The following is a 20061-nucleotide window of genomic DNA, read 5'->3' on the forward strand; positions in this document are numbered from 1 at the left end:
CCACCTTCTGCTTGGCTGTTAAAGCCCTTCACAACCTGGCCCCTTGTTTTATTCTCCTCCTGATCCTCTACCGTTCTGTGCCACTGGCTTCTTTCCATCTCCTGACTCCCTATGGGCATTTCCCTGGCTCTCTCTCCCTCATGCTCTTCCTCCTCACCTCCGCCTACCAGCTTCCTGGCTTCTTTCAAGTCTCAGCTCAGATCCCACTTTCTGCAAAAGACTTTCCAAAGGTCCCCCTCAGTGCCAGCGCCTACCTTAGAGTCCCTCCAGATTAGCCTGTATGTTTTTCTTTTTTTTTGGTAAGGCAGTTGGGGTTAAGTGACTTGCCCAAGGTCACACAGCTAGTACGTGTCAAGTGTTTGGTCTGAGGCTGGATTTGAACTCAGGTCCTCCTGACTTCAGGGCCGGTGGTCTATCCACTGCGCCACCTAGCTGCCCTGAGAGATAGCTTTGATAACATTGGTGTTGGGAGACAGAATTAACATTTGGATGTTAAGCTAGCTACCTAGGAGTATGCTAACACACCTAGCTATGTCTGTTAATGGGTGTTGTTTTTACTGTGATAGTGTCTTTCATAGTAATGCCATTTGTGGTCAAGTTAAGTCAGAAAGCATTTTGTATTCATTCGTGTTGTCACAGGATTTTCCTCTGCTTCTCTGTTCTCCTTCTTAAATGTCACTTAGGGATCTAGGATTCCATATAACTTAGGCAGACGTTCTTGCTGTCTAATCCGTTCCCCTCTTGGCGAGATGCCCTGTTGGAGCAAGATGGGTGATATTGCAACCGTTAGAATTTCCCAGGTGCTTCCTCTTCTCTTCTGACATCTGTCTCTCCTGCCCTTGTAGGTTGGCGGGATTAAACCTGGGTGCTTTAAAATTGGAAACACTGGTGGAATGCTGGACAACATTTTGGCGTCTAAACTGTACCGGCCTGGCAGTGTGGCCTATGTTTCCCGCTCTGGGGGCATGTCCAATGAGCTGAACAATATCATCTCCAGGACCACAGATGGTGTCTATGAGGGTGTGGCCATTGGGGGGGACAGGTAACTGTCAGCAGGCCCAGAGAGATGAGCTGGCCTGAGGCATCTAGGGGGTTTTAAATTTAGTGGGGAAGTGAATGTAGGCTGAGGGGCAGGAGACTCGAGTTCTGTAGTCTCAGCCCTCTGTCTGATTCTTGCACAAGTTACTTAATCTCTTTAGACCTCAATCTGGCAGTCTGCTTACTTTTCCTCACAAGATTGTTGGAAATGTAAATTCAGATATTTTAAAGATTGGTGATTTCATTAGTGTGGGTATCCCACCACTGTTAAGATCAGAGCCTCATTCATATCTTAGTACATGGCCTCAATGAGTGGTTTATAACAAAAAAAAAAAATTGTCATCAGTCATTACGCCGAGCCACCGGTGATGGACCTCTACAGCTGAGTGAGGCTCAGCCTTGGACAGTCAATACAAAGTCCACAGCCTGAGCTCATGGTGGCCTGAAATAGATTTCTAAGCCTCAAACTCATCCTCACATTACAGTGAGGCATCTGAGAATAAAATACTAGATAGGGAAAGTGTTTTGTGGAAAAAAAAATGTAAATGTTCCATCAAGGTAACAAATAGTTGCCTAAAATAAATGTTGTTGGGGGCCTAAAAAAGCCCCTTCCTCCAGAACAACTCATATCTATGCTGGTCCAGATAATAACAATAACTAACATTTATCTAGTGCTTTTTATGTGCCAGCTACATAAAATTGCACTTTGCAATTCTTACCTCATTTGAGAAATGATTTGATAAATGGGGAGGTTCTGAATTAAGATCTTTTGTATATGATCTCTGGTCGCTCTCTCAAGAAAGGAATAGCTTAAACTGTTAGTGAGGTTTTTTAGTTGGTTTTGGGGGAAAAGCAATCGAGGTTAAATGACTTGCCCGTAGTCACACAGCTCGTAGGTGTTTGAGGCCAAATTTGAACTCAGGTCCTCCTGTCTCTAGGGCTGATGCTCTGTTGTGCCACCTAACTGTTCCTAAACTGTTATTGTTAACATTTTCCACCAGGACTACATTGAGACTTTAGTGTGGTTTATAAGTTTATTAGTACCTCTAGTATGGTTTATAAAATTTCATTTTCATTCACTATAAACTTAGTTAAAGCGCATTTCAATGTATTGTGCTTTAAAAACAAAAGAAACACAAAACTTTCTTCTGACCCCTTTTATCATCTCTTACCTTCAGATACCCAGGCTCAACATTCATGGACCATGTTTTGCGTTATCAAGACACTCCAGGAGTGAAGATGATTGTGGTGCTTGGGGAGGTAAGGCCTTAGTTCTTACCCTGATCCACAGCTCTGGGGACTTGGGGATTCAGAAATTTCATCATAATGAGAGGCAGTAGAGGGCAATATAGAGAGAGTGCCACCCTAAACGCAGGAAGATGACCCAGATTCAAGTCCTACTTTTAGGTTACTCTGGGCAAATGGCTTCTCAGTGCCTGGGGCAGCTCTTTAAGACTTTATTTTACAAATGACTTGCGAGTGTGCGTTGATAAAAGGAGTTTCCACATAGGATGTCTTTCCTCCTCTGTCCCCTTGCCCCAATACTAATGAAGTCACAGATCCAAATCAAAAAAATAAGAGAATTCCAGCACCATTACCAGAAAAAAGGAAGGGCAATCCTACTTAGCTGTGGCTGGGTGACACAATTCTGGCTGGCCAGTATCATTTCCTAGTGGGGAGTGGATTTAGATTTCTAGAGTTGGAAAAGTCATTCCATCTGGCTTCATCCCTCTAGGTAGTACATCTATTTCTAAATCATCCTATTTTTTTCCTATAATTTTTTTGTCAATTAACAAAGATCTATTTTTCTCTCCCTTTAAAAAAAAAAAGGGAAAAACCCTTGGGACAGATATGCCATCAAGCAAAACAGATTCCTGCATTAGTCTAAATCAATTCAAGATGAGAGCAAGGCATCTCTCTTATTTTGAAACATTTCTCAGTACCTTCCTTAGCCTACTTTTCACATTATTCTAACTTTCAGCCGTTTTTTTTTTTTTGTTGTGTCTTACTTGCATCCCCCATTACGAAATTTAAGGTCCCTTTCTTCTTATGTGACTCAGTAGAGAAAGAACAGCATTAGAGCTGTAGTGATGCTTAAAACAAGGTGTTGTCTGATTCTGTTGTCCTCCTGGTGTTCAGATCCATTTGTTGGGGAGGGAAGATTGGGGGGAGGTGGGGTGGCTTGTGGGAGAGTGGTCCCCTCGTCTCTGCGTTATCTTTTTTTTATTTATTAATTTGTTTTTAGTTTTCAACAATCACTTCCATATGCTTTTGAGTTTTAAATTTTTTTCCCCCTCCCTTCCCTCATCTCTCCCCAAGAGGTGTGCAATCTCATATAGGCTTTACATATACATTCTTATTAAACATTTTCACATTAGTCAGTCCCTGTATTATCTGAGAGGGTTTTGGAACCAAATTGCCCTCTGCTTCTGAAATGTGCAATTTATTTTTATTTTTTTACCAATGAGTGTTCATGTCCCACTTCTTTCTACCCTCTCTGTAGATAGGGGGCACTGAGGAGTATAAGATCTGTCAGAGTGTCAAAGAAGGCCGGATCACAAAGCCTGTTGTCTGCTGGTGTATTGGTACCTGTGCCACCATGTTTTCTTCTGAGGTATGTGTTATCTTGTGTTATCGCACCTTTCTCCTCCTGTGGCTCCTTCTGTCTTCATTTAGCTCATACCCTGTCCTCAGAAGCTGTCAGCAAGCATTTATTAAGCACTTGCTGTATGACAGACACTATAAGTATATACAGAATGAATACAAAGTCAGATACAAGGTACTTGGGTCGGGAGAAGTCAGGAAAAGCATTGTGTGGAAGGTGGTGCTTGAGCCTCATCCTGAAGGAAGCGAGAGCTTATGTTAAAAAGGGAATGTATATGAGGCATAGGGTAGCTAGGTGGCCTAGTGTGAGTGTGAAATCAGGAAGGCTCATGTTCCTGAGTTCAAATCTGGCTTCAGACACTTACTAGCTGTGTGACCCTGGGCAAGTCATTTAACCCTGTTTGCCTCTATAAAATGAGCTGGAAGAAAAGGCAAATCACTGCAGTATCTTTGCTAAGAAAACTCCAAATAGGCTTAAAAAGAATCAGACATGACTAAAACGTGATTCAATAGCAACATTTGAGGCATGGGAAAAGACCAGTGCAAAGGCCTGGAGATGGGAAATGGAGGGCCGTATATTAGTGTAATTTGTCTAAAATGAAGAGTGATAAAAGTAGAATAAGGCTGGAAAGAGGTTAGGGCCAAGTTGTTTAGGTCTTCAAAAGCCTAACAAGAGAAATTTATATTTGAGCCGAGAAGCAATAGGAGAGTAGGGGAGTGACATAGTCATGTCTGCCCTTAGGAAAATCATTTTGCAAGCTATGTGGAAGATGGATTGGAGTGAGGAGACTTGAAGCAAGAATTAAGAATCCATTGCAATTGCAATCTTATAGATGACTGTGGGCCTGAATTAGGATGGCAGCGATATGAGTAGAGAGCAGGGATTGGATAGAAGAGATTTTGTGGAGGTAGAAACAGCAAGATTTGCAGTTGATTGGATATATGGAAGTAAAAGAGAGAGAGAAGTTGAAGATATGAACCCGAGAGAGTGGAAAAATAGTAGTACCCTCAACCAAAATAGGGAGGGTTTTGAGAGAAAGACAATGAGTTGGTGATATTTACAGATCATCCAGTTTGAAATGTCCAATACGTAGTTGATAAAATGGGACTGGAAGTCAGGAAGGAGGTGAGGGCTGGCTGTGTATATCTTTAAGTCCTCTGCATAGACGTGATCATTAAACCCACGGGAGTTGATAAGGTCACCAAGAGGACCCAGGACAGATCCTTAGGGCACACCCACAGTTAGGGTCATTATCTGCCTGATCAGAATGTTGTTAATGAGCTCCTCATTATGTGGGCACCGCCACTATTGTTGGCATTTTAATGACAGATGTTCTAGGCCAGCCAGGCTAACAACCTTTCTGTTAGAAGGTCTCTGCTTCTGAAGTCATTTGAATCTGCACACAATGACTCCGTCCTATTACTCAGATTCGCAGAGGAGATTAGTGTACAGAAGGCCCATTTATTAGTTAATTGAAAGGAATGACAACACCAAGCTGAACCTTGAGTCTTCAAGGCATCTGGACAATATATGGAACTGTGTATGAAATAGAATTAAGATTGAAGGGTTGTTTAAAGAACATGGAAGAATCCCAAATCCAAGAGATGGGTGTTCTAAGAGATGATCTCCTCAGGCTGTGATAATCTAATAAGCAAATGATCTCTGCCACAGGAAATGCACCCTCTCCTATTGTAGACTGCTATCAAGGCCTCTTCCAAGCTGAGCCTTTTTTCAGTACTCAGAAAACTGTCCCTCCTTTCTAAACCCACCAAAGTCTTTAGATCACATCACATTTTTTCTCATGATGAAAAAATTCTCATAAATTGTAATGTCAAATAACTGTGATTAAATCCCTAGCTTCAAAGAACTAAATTCCCAAAGTTCTTGGTCCTGATTGCTTGAGGGCGGGAAGAGAGGCTCCAGGGGCCTGTGAAGCCTTTCCTGCCTTTTCATTGCTCCTGAACTTCTCTCTTCTATGAATGCCTCTTAGCGCTTGAGCTCTGCACCAGACTCTAGCACCGTGTGCATTGAGCTCGATCACTGCTTGCAGTCATGAACATCCACTCAGCACTTGATTACATATCTTCTTGCATTATCCACCAGCTGTTATGTTCCCCAGGTCCCCACTTAGAGATGACTCCTTTGATTATTACCTCCTGGAGACTTTCCCAGAAGCCATCCTGTGGTGACCTTTTGAAAATTTTAATTTATGTAAAACTATTCACTTTGGGCAAGCTATTTGATATCTTTGTGAAGTTTGGGGATTATGTAAGCAAAAAGATTGAGAATTTCAGGGTATGATGAAAGACTCTTAGAGTAAGATGAGATAAATTTAGAGGAAGAGAGAGATGGCCAGTCTGTTGCCCAGAGTCCCCAAAGGGGAGGAGGGTACATTTCTCTTCTTCTTGGTAAGAGGAGCCTTAGGAATAGTCTTTGAACGGGCCAGTATGTGCTTCATGCCTAGTGTAGCTAAGATGTAACTCATTCTTTTCATACTGGGATTTCTTGATTTCTGAGATCTTCTAGCCCAAGGGTTCTTTAGCTATGGTCTATTAGCTTTTTTTCTGTTTTCTTTTTTTTTTTTTTGCTAGGCAGTGAGGTTAAGTGACTTGTTCCAGGGTCATACACAGCTAGTAAGTGTTAAGTGTATGAGGCCAGATTTGAACTTAGGTCCTCCTGAATCCAGGGCTGATGCTCTATTTTTTAAATTTTATTTTCTAAATTAACCAAAATTTTTCCTTCTCCCCCTCCATTGAAAAAGAAGAAAAAACAAAGCCTCTATAACAAATTATTTTATATTATGCATTTTAAAATGTTATTCCGAGGAGTCCATAAGTGCACCAAGAAGTTCAGTAGCCCTGCCTAAGCTTATAACTGTAATTTATGAGTACGCTCCCAGGCCACTGCTGTCCTCTTCCTCAGTCATGAAAAGATACATAGAACACAGGTTGCTATGAAACACTTACAATAGTCTTTTGAAACTATTTAAAACAGGAAGTGATGGTGAAGTGATTCAGGATAGAGTTAATGATCAATCAGTCTGTCATGGAAGTTCTTTCCCACTTGACAAGTCTCTGCCTTTTATATTAACTCCAGATGTGTCTTGTCTAGCTCTGTGATGGTGAGGGTGGTGATGTCAGTGGTTAGTGATTTTAAGGATTAAAGAAGATTGGTCAATATTGTGTACCCAACTGTGGGCATGGCATGGGAGTCCCCAACTTTAATGTGGGGGAACACAGCTCCTGGGCCTGAACCTTTTTCCATCCAAGAGGCTTCGCCTTTTGTGTGTCTTGGTGCCCTTGGGCAAAGTCTGGAGGTGAGCCCTTCTCAGAATAACATTTTTAAATGCATAAAATAAAAAACAGGATTATAAGGAAAACCAGTTCTATTGAAATATAGTTATGAAGATACTTTTAAAAAGCAAGTTCCTGGAACCCCTGTTCTAGATCATAAGCTGCTTTGGGAAAGGTACTATTTCACCCAGTCTTATTTCATGTTTGGGTCACCAATGCTTAGCCAGCTTCCTTTGCCCATAATAGGCACACAATACTTTTTTAAAAACTGAAATCCTGAATGAGGCTTACAAAGCGCATATTAAAAAAAAAATACTCAATGACACTTTCAGAGTAATGGACAACTGAGTCTAAATGTAGAATAAATGGAATAGATAAGTCCCAAGGGGGTATGTAATTGAGGAATGATCAGAGTGCACGGAGCCTAATTGGGATGGGGCCTCTGGGAGTTAGTTCTTATGAGCTGAATTTTAGAGAAGGAAAGAGATCGTTTGACAGTGGACTCTCCACCATATTAGAACTGCTGTTATATTCTGATAGAATGTAAGCTCTTGGAGGCCAGGCATCATTTCACTTTTGCATTTGTACCTCCATTATCCAGCACAATGCCTGGCACATAGTCGTCACTTAATAAATGCTGGTTGATTACTTAATTCAGAAGTGTCATACACACAGCCTGCCAGATTAAAATGTAATTGGGAAATAGTTAACAAAATAACTAAAAATAAAATAAAACATAGATAATGTTTGTAGGTGGTTTTCTATGTCAGTGTGTAGCCCTTGGGATCCTTATGTACAGTTCAGTGACTTGGAGTTTGACACCCCTGTTTTAATTGATAATGAGCTCTTCCTGCACCCAGCTTGACTCCTTTTCCTACGCCATCTTCGTAGGGCGAAAAGACAATTTAAAGACAGATAAAAAGGAGTCTTAGCCACATAGCAGGTAGCAAACATGCAACCTGAGAGATAGTACAGGCCATGATCCCAACAGGCTCACCAGGGATTTCTTTATTAGACTCTTTCTCCCAGAAGACGGTTATTAACACGTCCTCTTGGTGCCGTTGTTCACAGTGACGTCAGACTTGGTTCTATCCAAATTTCCAGGCTGAAGGGGCTAGTGATCTGATCCAAGCTCACGTTTCTTTTTGCTCCTGTGATATTTTTTTTTCTCCCTTTGTTGGTTGGGAGGGTGGAGGTTGGAGGGAGTTAATGAAGGAACATAACACCACTTTTGTCATGTCACTTTCCAGGTGCAATTTGGCCACGCCGGTGCTTGTGCCAACCAGACCTCAGAAACAGCCGTGGCAAAGAACCAGGCCTTGAAGGAGGCAGGAGTCTTTGTGCCCTGGAGCTTTGATGAGCTCGGAGAAATCATTCAGTAAGCTGGCTGTGTGTTATGGGAGGGTGAGGGGTGGCACAGACTTCTGAGATGTAGAGACCCCCTTAATCAGCCTGCAAATATCCAGAGTCCTGATTTTATTATTTAGAAAAGTGGCAGGGATAATCCAGTGTGCTCATGTATCTTAACCATGTTGTTTGAGGGGTTTGGAGCTGTAAAAACGCTTTTTAATTTCTAAAAAGTTTATTTTTATTTTCTCCTTTCTTCCACCCCTCCCCCCCAATTGAGAAGGCAAGACATACAATATCCATTATACATGTGAAGTCATGCAAAACATATTTCAATATTAGCCATTTTTGGGGAAGCATGAAAAATAGAGGAAAAACCTCTGCTTCAAACAGTAGAGTCCATCTGTTCTCTCTCTGGAGGTGGATGGCATTTTTCATCATGAACCCTTTGGAATTGTTGTGGACCATTGGATTGATCAGATTAGCTCCGTTTTTCTCAGTTGATCATTACAGTATTGCTGCAGCAATATATTATTGTGTATGTTGCTCTCCTGGTTTCACTTCACTAAGTCTTCCACAGTTTTTCTGAAACCGTCTCTGGGGCTTTTTAAAAAGCTGAAGCAGCAAGATTTCTCTTCCTGTTTGTTTTGATCTAGTTGATATTAAAATGACTTTGCATTTCCCGAGTGTATATATCAGATGAGGGCTCTGGCTAAGGGGAACATGGGTCCAGATGCATGCTCAGGCCTAATATCTTTTATAGATCATTCACAAATAACTAAGAACTGACTTCAGTTCCCAATGCTGTTCCTTTCTTCCATCTCTTAATCCAGTTTGTATTTATGATTCATATGCCTCTCCATTTAAAATCACTGAGGCTTAGGTCCCAGGAAAAAAACTTAATTAGAGGCAAAAGGTGGTTGTTTTTTTTTAATTGTTTACATTTGAGGGAGCCTTCCACCTGTTTTTAGATTTCAGGGCTGTGATAATTGATGGGACTAGGCTGGGGAAGGCTAGACTGAACCATGAGACTTGGGGGAAAGAGGGCCATTACTTAAACTGCTTAGAGCATCCCCTCTTTCTGAAAGGCATGTCATTTCTGCATCTTAACCTTCTCTTCCCTTTTCCTGCCCTTCAGGAATGTGTATGAAGATCTTGTTGCCAAAGGAGTCATTGTACCTGCTCAGGAAGTCCCTCCCCCCACTGTGCCAATGGATTATTCCTGGGCCCGGGTAGGTAATTGATTGTATCCGTTGTGTCAGCAGACAACCAAAGGTTTGGGAAAGGTCAGGAGGCCTTAGTCTGAATCCACAGGGGAGTGGTTACAGATTGCTTCCTCCCGCTTTATTTTGACATAGGGTCTCTCTTCAGGATTTGTAGTATGAACCAAAGGGTCATACTACTAATGTGTCTCCACGAAGTTCCTTGGGGAAATGTATCTAGGAGTCTCACCAAAGGATGACTTGGGTGTTTTGACTACTGAGTTATGGTCACTCTTGCCTTGTGATAGGGTCTGGAGTCTGAAGGTGACACATTGAAAACTCAACGCATAGAATAAATTCCAGGGATGCTTTATCCTAAATTACTCGAATAACTGCATCTTTGTGTGGTTGGCCTAAAAGGTTCTGGTTCAGAATGGGCATAGGGATGGCAGAGCCTCGAAGTAGTTCTGAATTTAGGGCAACCCATTGCAAGCCACTTGGACTTTAGAAGGGCAGAGGCAGGTTGCCATTAAGGAGTAGCTTTCTCAAACTATTGGATTTTCTCAACATCACAAATTTATTTCAGTCTAGCTGTTTGATAAGTACAAAGGGATGAAGGTAAAGACTATATGAGGAAAGAAAAGGCAACCTTCCCAGAATAGGGGAAGCATGTCAGATATAGTTCTAAAAGTCAAGTGTGACCCAGGTCCTGCTGCTTCTCCACCCTTAAAAGAAAAGTAAATATTTCAGAAGAGACCCAGGTCTATGCCCCTGGGTATGGAGATAGTTTCATGACGAGAGGGAAGGAGGGGGCATGGCACACATGGGCTGAGTACCATTATCCTCTGCTTAGAAGTTTTTCTCTGTGCTGTGATCTCTAGGAGCTAGGCTTAATCCGTAAACCAGCTTCCTTCATGACCAGCATCTGTGATGAACGAGGGCAGGAGCTCATCTACGCAGGCATGCCTATCACCGAGGTCTTCAAAGAGGAGATGGGCATTGGAGGAGTCCTGGGACTGTTGTGGTTTCAGAGGAGGTGAGGGGCCACTAGAGAAACCAGTGAAATGTTGATTTTTTAACCTGAGAAAAAGGTAGGGCAGGAAATTGAATAGAACTCTGAAATGGGCTTTGTGCCTTACAAAATGTTAATTGTGTGACTGGAGAGAAACAGATACAAGTTATTTTTTCTCTTCACTAAGAACCAAGAGACTAAATCCTACAACAGGAAGAATGGAGAACTAACTATAGGGGGGGAAATGTTGAAAGCAAGATCCATGATCTCATCCGTATGGGTACTGCCTTCCCTGGAAGGCACCACACTCCACATGTTGCCTGCTGGGTAGGATCCAACAGTGTCTACACTCTGCCAGCAGTCTCCACGGATGTTATGAAGCTAGAACTAAGGACCTCGAGTTCTCCAAGACTTTGCCAAATTGGGGTGGGGTATGTGTGAATCTGGGGGGTGGGGGTGGGCATAGTCCTTCCTAGAGGCAGTAGAAAGCACGTGGGTGACATGGTAGCTCATTGTTTGTTTTTTACGATCCTGTCTGACCAGTGAGTTGTCAAGGGGCAGGAATAGGGTAGCAGATACATTGTGTGCATCCTGTGTATCAGTAAGCATCTGTGTCATCAACATGAATGTTAGAGTAGTCTTTTTTTTCCCCCCTGCAACTCACAAGACCAGCTGGACCCTTTCTTGGGCTTGACAGCTAAGCAAAGGCCCATTGAGTATGTGACCCAGAGAAATTTTGAGCAAAGTGGCATTGGTTACCATTGGGGTCTTAATGTTTGTCACTAAACTACTTTTCCCTTCACTGCTTCCCTAAAAGAATTCGAGGGATTATACCTTAACAACTTTAATGGGATCCTTTCAATACCCTGTTTTGGTCATAGGTTTTTTTTTTCTTTCTCACTGGCTTGAGAGTGGGTGTGTCCTACAGAACAGTCACACTGAAAAGTAGGGGGAAGGAATTTTTTTGGTGGTTGTTCAGTTATTTCATACTAGCACACAGTACTGTCCGTAGGGTTTTCTTGGCAAAGATACTGGAATGGTTTGCCACTTCCTTCTCCAGATGTGGAACTGAAGCAAACAGGGTTAAATGACTTGCCCAGGGTCATGTAGCTTCTAAGTGTCTGAGGCTGTATTTGAACAGACCTCCAGGCCCAATGTTATATCCACAGCATCACCTAGCTGCTTCTCTGGGGAAAGCGATGCTGCCTTCTTTTTCATCAATACATAAAAAGTAACCCTGAGTATAACTTAGAATAAATGATAACATAATTAAGATTGCTACATGGCCAAAAGATTTCCAACCTCCAAGTAACTGCCTTCTCATTTAAACAAACCAACATTTTTAATACAGACAAATTCTAATACAACAAAAAAGTGAGTCGGATTTGGAATTTTGTTTCAATATTGGACCTGTATTAGGATGCTCAGACCCTTCTTGAATTTTAATAATAACTTTTGGAGAGCAATGAAGGAATGTGTTGTCACTCTTTAATAGTACAGCATGGCATAGTGAATCAAGGTCCTAGGTTCATTTCCTGCCTCTAAAACATGCTAGGTATGTGATCGTGGTCTAATCACTTCATTTCTCAGTGTTCTCCAACTATAAATTTACAAGGCAAGTTACAATATGATGCATTGGTAGAGCTAAGTTCCAACACTAATGAAGTGGACAAACTAGAAATTTTATTTATCTTCCTCTTATTCTGACTTTTTTTTCCCCTTTCCTTCTGTCCTTAATGTTTTAAAAAAAAACCTTTTAAATAATTTATTTTTTAAATAAATTTTATGAATCTCTTTTGTTTTTATATCGCCTCCCATTTTCCACTATATTCCTCCCCAACTCTTGCTTGAGAGCCACCTTTTATAATAAATATTTAAAAAAAAAAAAAAGGAAGATGGGTAATGGGTAATTTAGCAAAACTAATCAACATTGAGAAAGTATCATGTTATATGCTATGTTCTACATCCATAGTCCCTTACCTCTACAAAGAAGGTGGGAAGTGTCTGCTCATATTTCTTTTTTGGGGACCAAACTCAGTATATTTTAATGCCATTCGGTTTTGGTTGTTGACCTTTCCATTTTACATTGCTGTACTCATTGTATGTTGTTTTTTTGGTTCTGCTTGAGTTATCAGTTCGTATAAACCTTTCCATGCTTCTTCATATTCATCATTTCTTACATGACACTAATATTCCACTACATCCATGGGCCATAATTTGTTGAGCCATTTCCTGAGAATACTTTTTGTGTATTGCTGTAAATATTTTGGTGTATCTATGGGACCTTTCTTTTTCTCATTATCCTTAGGGATATATACGGCTAACAATGGGTTTTCTAGGCCAAAGGGTAGATAAACATTTTAGTCACTTTCTTTAAATAATCCCATTGCTTTCTAGAATGGCTAGACCAGTTCATAGCTCTACCAACAGTATATTAGGGTGCCCTCTGACATCGACTATTTCCATCTATTCTTAACTTTGCCAATATCCTGGGACTAAAGTGAAACTTCAGGGTTGTTTCAGTTTGCATTTGTCTTATTGAAGCTTTGCTTGTTGGCTGGAGTATTCTTTTACATGGTTGTTAATATTTTGTAAATCTTATTTGGAGAATCATTTGTTCATATCTTTTGACCACTTATCCCTGGTGTTTTCAATGTTCCTTAGGTTGCCTAAATATTCTTGCCAGTTCATTGAGATGTGCCTGATGGTGACGGCTGATCATGGTCCTGCTGTCTCAGGGGCCCACAATACCATTATCTGTGCCCGAGCTGGGAAAGACCTAGTCTCTAGCCTTACGTCAGGGCTACTCACAATTGTAAGTTATCGTCATCTGATTAAGTCATGAAATGTTCACAAAGGTTTAACCTGGCCACATTTTGTGCTAAGTATTGGGGGGTTTGCAGAGGTAAAGAAAATCTGATCTTTGCTATCAAGAAACTTAGTTTGGCCCTGAGGATAAGACACGTGCACAGATAAAATAAAAATTAGAATGCACATGTATATAGAAGCTAATAAAGTGCCCATGAGGTCAGAGGAAGCAAAGAGCACTTCTAGTTGAAGGATCAGGGAAGGCTTTAGAGAAGAGAGCATTTGAGCTATTCCTTAAAGCATGGAGAGGATGTCAGTAGTCAAGAATTGAGGTGAAAGATTCTATGAGTGGCAGCATCTGGCCTGCTAACATTAGCTCTCCCTATGTATGGAACTCTTTGCTACATGTAATAGAAAGCATCTCTACCTTCCAAGGTGTCCCTGCCCTTGTGCTACTTTAAAAAGTGCCTTGGAGGGGCAGCTGGGTGGAGCAGTGGATAGAGCGTCGACCCTGGAGTCAGGAGGACCTAAGTGCAAATCCAGCTTCAGACACTAACTAGCTGTGTGACTCAGGGCAAGTCACCTAACCCCAGTTGCCTCAAAAAAAATAAAAAAGTGACTTGGAATGGGGGGAAACTGGGAGAAACTCCTTATCACCGAAGGTGACGTAAGGGTTTATTTCATTCAGGGAGACCGCTTTGGGGGTGCTTTAGATGCAGCAGCCAAGATGTTCAGCAAAGCCTTTGACAGCGGCATCATCCCCATGGAGTTTGTGAACAAGATGAAGAAGGAAGGAAGACTTATCATGGGGATTGGTCACAGAGTCAAGTCAGTAAGTGGCATCATTCTGCGCAGGGAGCGCCATCTCTGTGGGAGGGGGTGTGGCTGGAGCAGAGGACCTGAGGCTCCTCCCGGCCCTGCTGCTGTGATCCTGTGAGACAGGTGTTCCCCGTCCTCCAGAGCTCTCCCTCTGAGCCAGCCTCACTGCGTCTTGTGTCAATTTTCAGATAAACAACCCAGACATGAGGGTTCAGATCCTTAAAGATTACGTCAAACAACACTTCCCCGCCACCCCCCTTCTGGATTATGCGCTCGAGGTGGAGAAGATCACCACTTCCAAGGTAAAAATACCGTTAGGCAAAGTTTAGACGTGGGCCAGGCTTGTCTGAGGATAAATTTGAGAAGAAAACATGTGACGCTGAAATCAGACACCTTGTATTTTGGGTCACTTGGTACTGTCCTCTTGACCAAGTGGATTGGTGCTGCTTTTTGATGTGGTAGCTGGAGAAGAGTTGAGAAGATGATGTAGCTCTCCCTTCGTGGCAAGGGCTGGACTCTTATGGATGTAGAATAGTATGTATTCTGTTAGATGGGGTTGAAGTGTTGGTTTTGCTGAATTGTTTGTTTTTTTTTTTCCAACTTCTCTGTTACAAGAGAAGGCTTGCTAGGTAAGGGAAGGAAGAGGAATATATTTGGAAATGAATGTGATGTGAAAACAAAAGACAGCAATAACAGTATTTTAAGAGGTGGTCAGTCCCTGCTGTAACATAGACCTCTTTTTTTAGGGGACTAGCATTACCAATTCTTAGATGTACTTTAAAACAGTAGTTGTACACAGTTGTTGGGGTACTATAAACAAGATTGAATAGTTAGTGTAATAATAGCCAGCATTTACAGAGTGCTTTTAGGTTTGTAAAGCACTTGGTAAACATTATCTCGTTTGATCCTCACAATAACCATGGGAAGTAGGGTCATTATTTACAGATGAGGAAACTGTGGCACAGAGAAGGTAAATGACTTGCCCAGGGTCACAGAGCCAGTAAGTGTTTGAAGTAGGATTTGAACTTAAGTCTTGCTGACTCTAGGTCCGGCACTCTATCCACTGCACCTAGAATAAGAACTCAAATAGAATTCAATATATATTGAAGATTAGTGTGTAGGTAACCCACAATTAAACACTGGACAGCATGGTGAAGAGGAAAGAATGTTTTACTACTTATTACCTTTCCTCATCTGTAAAATGAGGGAGTGGAACTAGAAGATCTCATAGGGCCCTGTTAGCCCTAAATCTAGGATTCTGAAAATGGGATTCAATTAAAAATTGGAGGAATTGGGTTTGTATCCACATACCACAATAAACTTCTAACTTGATGAATGATCTAAGCTTGAAAAAATCGGTTTGTTATCAATCAAAATGGGCCATCATCGTCAGAGACGTCACCAGGTTTAGAATTCAGTGACAGATACCTCTTCTTTAAAAAGTAGGACTAAAAAGAAATCACACTGGATAGCTGAAGGAATAACAAGAACTCTTTTTGTTTGTTTTTCACATTCTCAGAAGCCAAATCTTATCCTGAATGTCGATGGTTTTATTGGAGCTGCATTTGTGGATATGCTTAGGAACTGTGGCTCTTTTACCAGGTGAGTCATGCAGGCCTCTTCTGTCTGTTTTCCTGTTTATGCTTTTCTTGATGGGGAAAGAGAACCTAGGATGTTTTTCATGGGGACAAGAGGCTTTCAGAACCCGGAGTGGCTGCCTCTGAGACTTGCCGATAAAATGAAGTGATCATTGCCCTTTTAGTATTTCAGGTTGGGCAATGCTCCTTAGCTTGGGAGTCTGTTGAGATAAGTTTTTTTTTAAAAAAAAATCCAATTTGGTTGTGTACGTTTGTTACAGGGAGGAAGCTGATGAATATATTGATATCGGAGCCCTCAACGGTATTTTTGTCCTAGGAAGAAGTATGGGTTTCATTGGTGAGTTTTTGCTTTTTGGTTTTCCGTAGGGTTTCTCTCGTTCTGCCAACCCCTACCATATTGCTTTAGACTGGGAGTCTTTCTGTAAAAGGAAAGTTATTACAATATAATTATTCTTGACACTTCTCCCTTTTATCTTCTCCATATATGACAGAAAGGTAGCCTTGGTGTCAGAAAGTTCAGTTCTTTCCTGTGATGTATGCTAGCTAGCTGTGTGACTATGGGCAAGTTGCCTGGCCTATAAGTCATGTCCAACTCTTTGTGACCCTGTTTTTGGATTTTTCTTGGCAAAGATACTGAAATGGTTTACCATTTTCTTCTCCAGCTCATTTGACAGATGAGGAACTGAGGCAGGCAGGGTTAAGTGATTTGCCCAGTCACACAGCTAGGAAGTGTCTGAGACCAGATTTGAACTCGGGTCTTCTGACTCCTGGGCCTGGTGTTCTATCTACTGCACCACTTAGCTGCCCCAGACAACTCTTTACAACTTTGTTATTGAAATGTTGCCTGGTCTGCCTAAGTGGAGGGAGTTTCCACAGTCAGAGTTCTACATACTGGTGAAATTACACATCTGGATCAAAAAGCAATTTAGAATATAGTGGAAAGGGGAATTTCCTTGGCATTTGAAAAACTTAGGTTTAAGTTGCTGCTGTGTTGTTTTGATTGAGTCTCTTATTACCCCTTTTTTAAAATACAAGGGGATCAGACCAGATTTTCTTGCCAGTCCTTCAGCTCTGATGGTTTAGAAAAGGACCTAGAGTTCCAATGTCACTAGCCCTAGATTATGGAAAGTCCAATTAAATTAACCAACAGTCTTCTTATCACCTAGTTAGGCTGTCTGAACTATCCATTAAGGGGATTTCCTGTTGAATGAAACTGGATTTCCTTCCCTCTCTTCTTCCTTATATCTGACCTCTTTCCCTTCCCCCCCCATCCCCAATTGAACTACTATTTTTTTGTTTTAAGAGAAGACATGCTTTTGCTCCATTTTTAGGGCATTATCTAGATCAGAAGAGGCTGAAACAGGGTTTGTACCGGCATCCTTGGGATGATATTTCATATGTTCTCCCGGAACACATGACCATGTAACAGGACAAGGAGCCTCATTCCAAGAGGGGGAAAGAGAAAACCTCTCCCTAAGATACAGTGCACACGCTTAGCACTGGAGACTGCTACCAGATGGACTGGAGCTTCAAGGAGCCATTGGTGTACAGAAATTAGAGACCAACATGTATCTATCTCTATAAGCTAACCCAGTTAAACTCACACAGAGAAGCTTAATATTTTTTTTATAAGCATAGAAGTGGAAGCAAATAAAGCCAATACTTGTGATGTTTCATATGCTACCTGCTGTATTTATTACATGGAAGCAACTGAGCACTGTCTGTATGCATTTTATTTCCTCATTGTAGAGTGTGTGTTTTTGTGTGATTATGTTGGCTTATTTTTATTTTCTTTTCCATTAAAAAAAATAACTTGGCTTTATCCTTTCCTTGGAGGAGAGGAAGGAATTCTGCTTAAAAACTGGACAGCTAGATTAACATGAAAAGAACTTAGAGTATCCTATTTCTCCACATATGCCTTGTCCTCCTCCTCCTAGAACATGAAGAGCATTGTTTGTGTTCATCTCTGATTTGGGGGACCTTTTGTTATTATTATTATTATTGTCATTGTTTCTGATATGCTGTATGTAAAAGGTTTATTGATATGTCCTCTCTGTGTGTTCAGTACTGCATTTCCAAGTCTGCTCGTGTGTGTTGCAGGGACAGGGGACCGTGGCCACCTCAGCCAGTGTCATGCCAAAACATGTGATGTGGTAGTTTAAAGTGTAAAGTTGTAACATACAAAAACTGTGAAAAGACCAGTATCTTACATACTTTGTATTTATGCAGCGATGGCTGAATTATTGTTCCATGGATCATTAGCTCTTGTGGCTGCACAATCTGTGTATGTAAAATGCAAAAGATTCTGGATAGCTGAATATCCTTTTGGTCCCTTCTCTGTATTATCATAGTCTGATTTAAATAAACAGTACAGTAACAACAAAAGCACTCTTTTCAGGTTGTCAGTGCGTCTAAATCCGTTCACCCAAGAATTTTACTTCAAAAAGATTGCATGTATGTATGGGTTGTTTTTTGTTTTTTCAGCCAGGGGTGGGGTAGAGGTGTATATGCATGTATTTGCATATATCAGAGGATGATAAATCATCCATTGATAACTCATGCCATGGAGGTGACTAAGTTCCCAAAAGGCTATGCCAGCAAAGTGCAGTCTGTAGGGACCTTAGGGATCCAGTTCCCTTATTTTATAGATAGAAGACTTTTGAGGAGGTATCATAGATTAAGTGACTTTTCCATGGTAAAAGAGAGAATAGGGCCAGGATTTGAAGTAAGTAAATATATTTATTAAGTGTCTGACTTCAAATACAGTCCTCTTTCCATTCCCCAGTGCTGCTTCTCAGAAAGTAAAGCCTAAGGAGCAATTGGGTGTCACAGTGGATAAAGCACCAGCCCTGGAGTCAGAAAGACCTGAGTTCAAATCTAACCTGAGATGCTTACTAGCTGTATAACCCTGGGCAAGTCGCTTAACCCTGATTGCATCCCAAAAGCTATATCTATATCTGCCTGTTTATGTATATACAAATAATATACACATATGTATATAGACATACATATATACATACACATATATTCTAGCTGAATGGGGAAGATTGCCAGAGGATTGGTTGTGAGATGATGAACATTTTGGAGAGAATGAATCTAGAAACCGTCTTGGGTGTGGGGGGCTTTATCTGCATTGGTTGGAGTACCAATCTAAGTGATCAGTCATAGAGTTTTAGAGTTAAGAACCTTATTATGTTCATTTGTGGGTTTCCATTTAGAAAGGATGCGATGATAAATTGCAATGTCCAGAGGTGGGCAACCACGGTGGGCAAAGGGCCTTGAGTCTGGCATAAAGTTTCTTAACCTGGGCTTGGTGAACTTGACTCAAAAGTATTTTAAATTATTTCCTTTGTGATCATATGTATACGTTTTAAAACATATTGAGAAACGGCCTGAATGCTGCTTCAGACTGCTAGAGAGATCCATGACAAAAAAGATTAAGAATCCTTGGTCTATGCCGCATAAGGTTAGGTTGAAGAACGGATTTTGAAATCTAGAGAAGAAACAGGACAGGATAGCTGTCTTTAACAAGACAAATTTTTTTTTTAATTTTTTTTCTTTTTATTCAGTATTTTACTTTTCCCCAGTTCCATGTAAAAACAATTTTTAATATTCATCTTAAAAACTCTGCGTTGTGCATTTTCTCCCGACTTCCTCCCCGCCCCCGCAATATTGACAAGTCAAGCAGTTCTATATAGGTTATACATGTGTAGTCATGCAAAACATTTTCTTTTTTTTGACGAGGCAATTGAGGTTAAGTGACTTGCACAAGGTCACACAGGTAGTAAGTGTCAAGTCTCTGATCTGAGACTGGTTTTGAACTCAGGTCCTCTTGACTCCAGGGCCACTATCCACTGTGCCACCTAGCTGCCCCTTGTGCAAAACATTTTCATAATAGTCATGGGAAAGAAAACAGACAAAAAACCTCAAGGAAGAAAAGTATGTTTCAGTCTGCATTCAGATACCATCAATTCTTTATCTGGGGATGGATAGCATTTTTCATCATGAATCCTTCAGAGTAGGATGAATATTCTTAAGGAGAGATTTGACTTGTTCTTAATTACAGAAAGAATTAGGAAGAATGGGTATAAGTTGCAAGAGAGGCAAATTTAGGTTTGATGTAAGGAGGAAAAAAACTTTAAAGCTATTGAAAAGTGGAATGGGCTGCCTTGGGGAAGGTAGTGGGTTCCTCATTGGATGTCTTCGAGCAGAGGCTATGGGACCACTTCTTGGGTGTGTGACAGTGGGGATTCCTTTAAGGAGCTTGCCATCCCTGTCAGGACCCTGTTATTCCTATATTTTAATTCATGGTCCAGACCTCCAAATCTTATTCTAAGAC

General features: G+C 41.2%; 1 protein-coding gene across 3 annotated transcripts in view; it reads left to right on the forward strand.

Annotated features, from left to right (window-relative positions):
- ACLY (ATP citrate lyase) overlaps positions 1–18107 on the forward strand; it is a 45018-nt gene extending 26911 nt beyond the window's left edge. For all 3 annotated transcript variants that reach the window (XM_027870351.1, XM_027870353.1, XM_027870352.1), the window contains 12 exons: positions 846–1042; positions 2217–2298; positions 3542–3652; positions 8187–8314; positions 9422–9515; positions 10367–10521; positions 13162–13312; positions 13994–14137; positions 14313–14426; positions 15644–15726; positions 15983–16059; positions 17054–18107. In XM_027870351.1, coding sequence (XP_027726152.1) covers positions 846–1042; positions 2217–2298; positions 3542–3652; positions 8187–8314; positions 9422–9515; positions 10367–10521; positions 13162–13312; positions 13994–14137; positions 14313–14426; positions 15644–15726; positions 15983–16059; positions 17054–17148 — 1431 coding nt within the window. In that variant the 3' untranslated portion in view covers positions 17149–18107. The remainder of the gene's footprint in view (positions 1–845; positions 1043–2216; positions 2299–3541; positions 3653–8186; positions 8315–9421; positions 9516–10366; positions 10522–13161; positions 13313–13993; positions 14138–14312; positions 14427–15643; positions 15727–15982; positions 16060–17053) is intronic.
- The last annotated feature ends 1954 nt before the right edge of the window (positions 18108–20061 follow it).

The sequence above is a fragment of the Vombatus ursinus genome, unplaced genomic scaffold (assembly GCF_900497805.2).
Source record: "Vombatus ursinus unplaced genomic scaffold, bare-nosed wombat genome assembly UNPS02014797.1, whole genome shotgun sequence".
NCBI lineage: Eukaryota > Metazoa > Chordata > Mammalia > Diprotodontia > Vombatidae > Vombatus > Vombatus ursinus.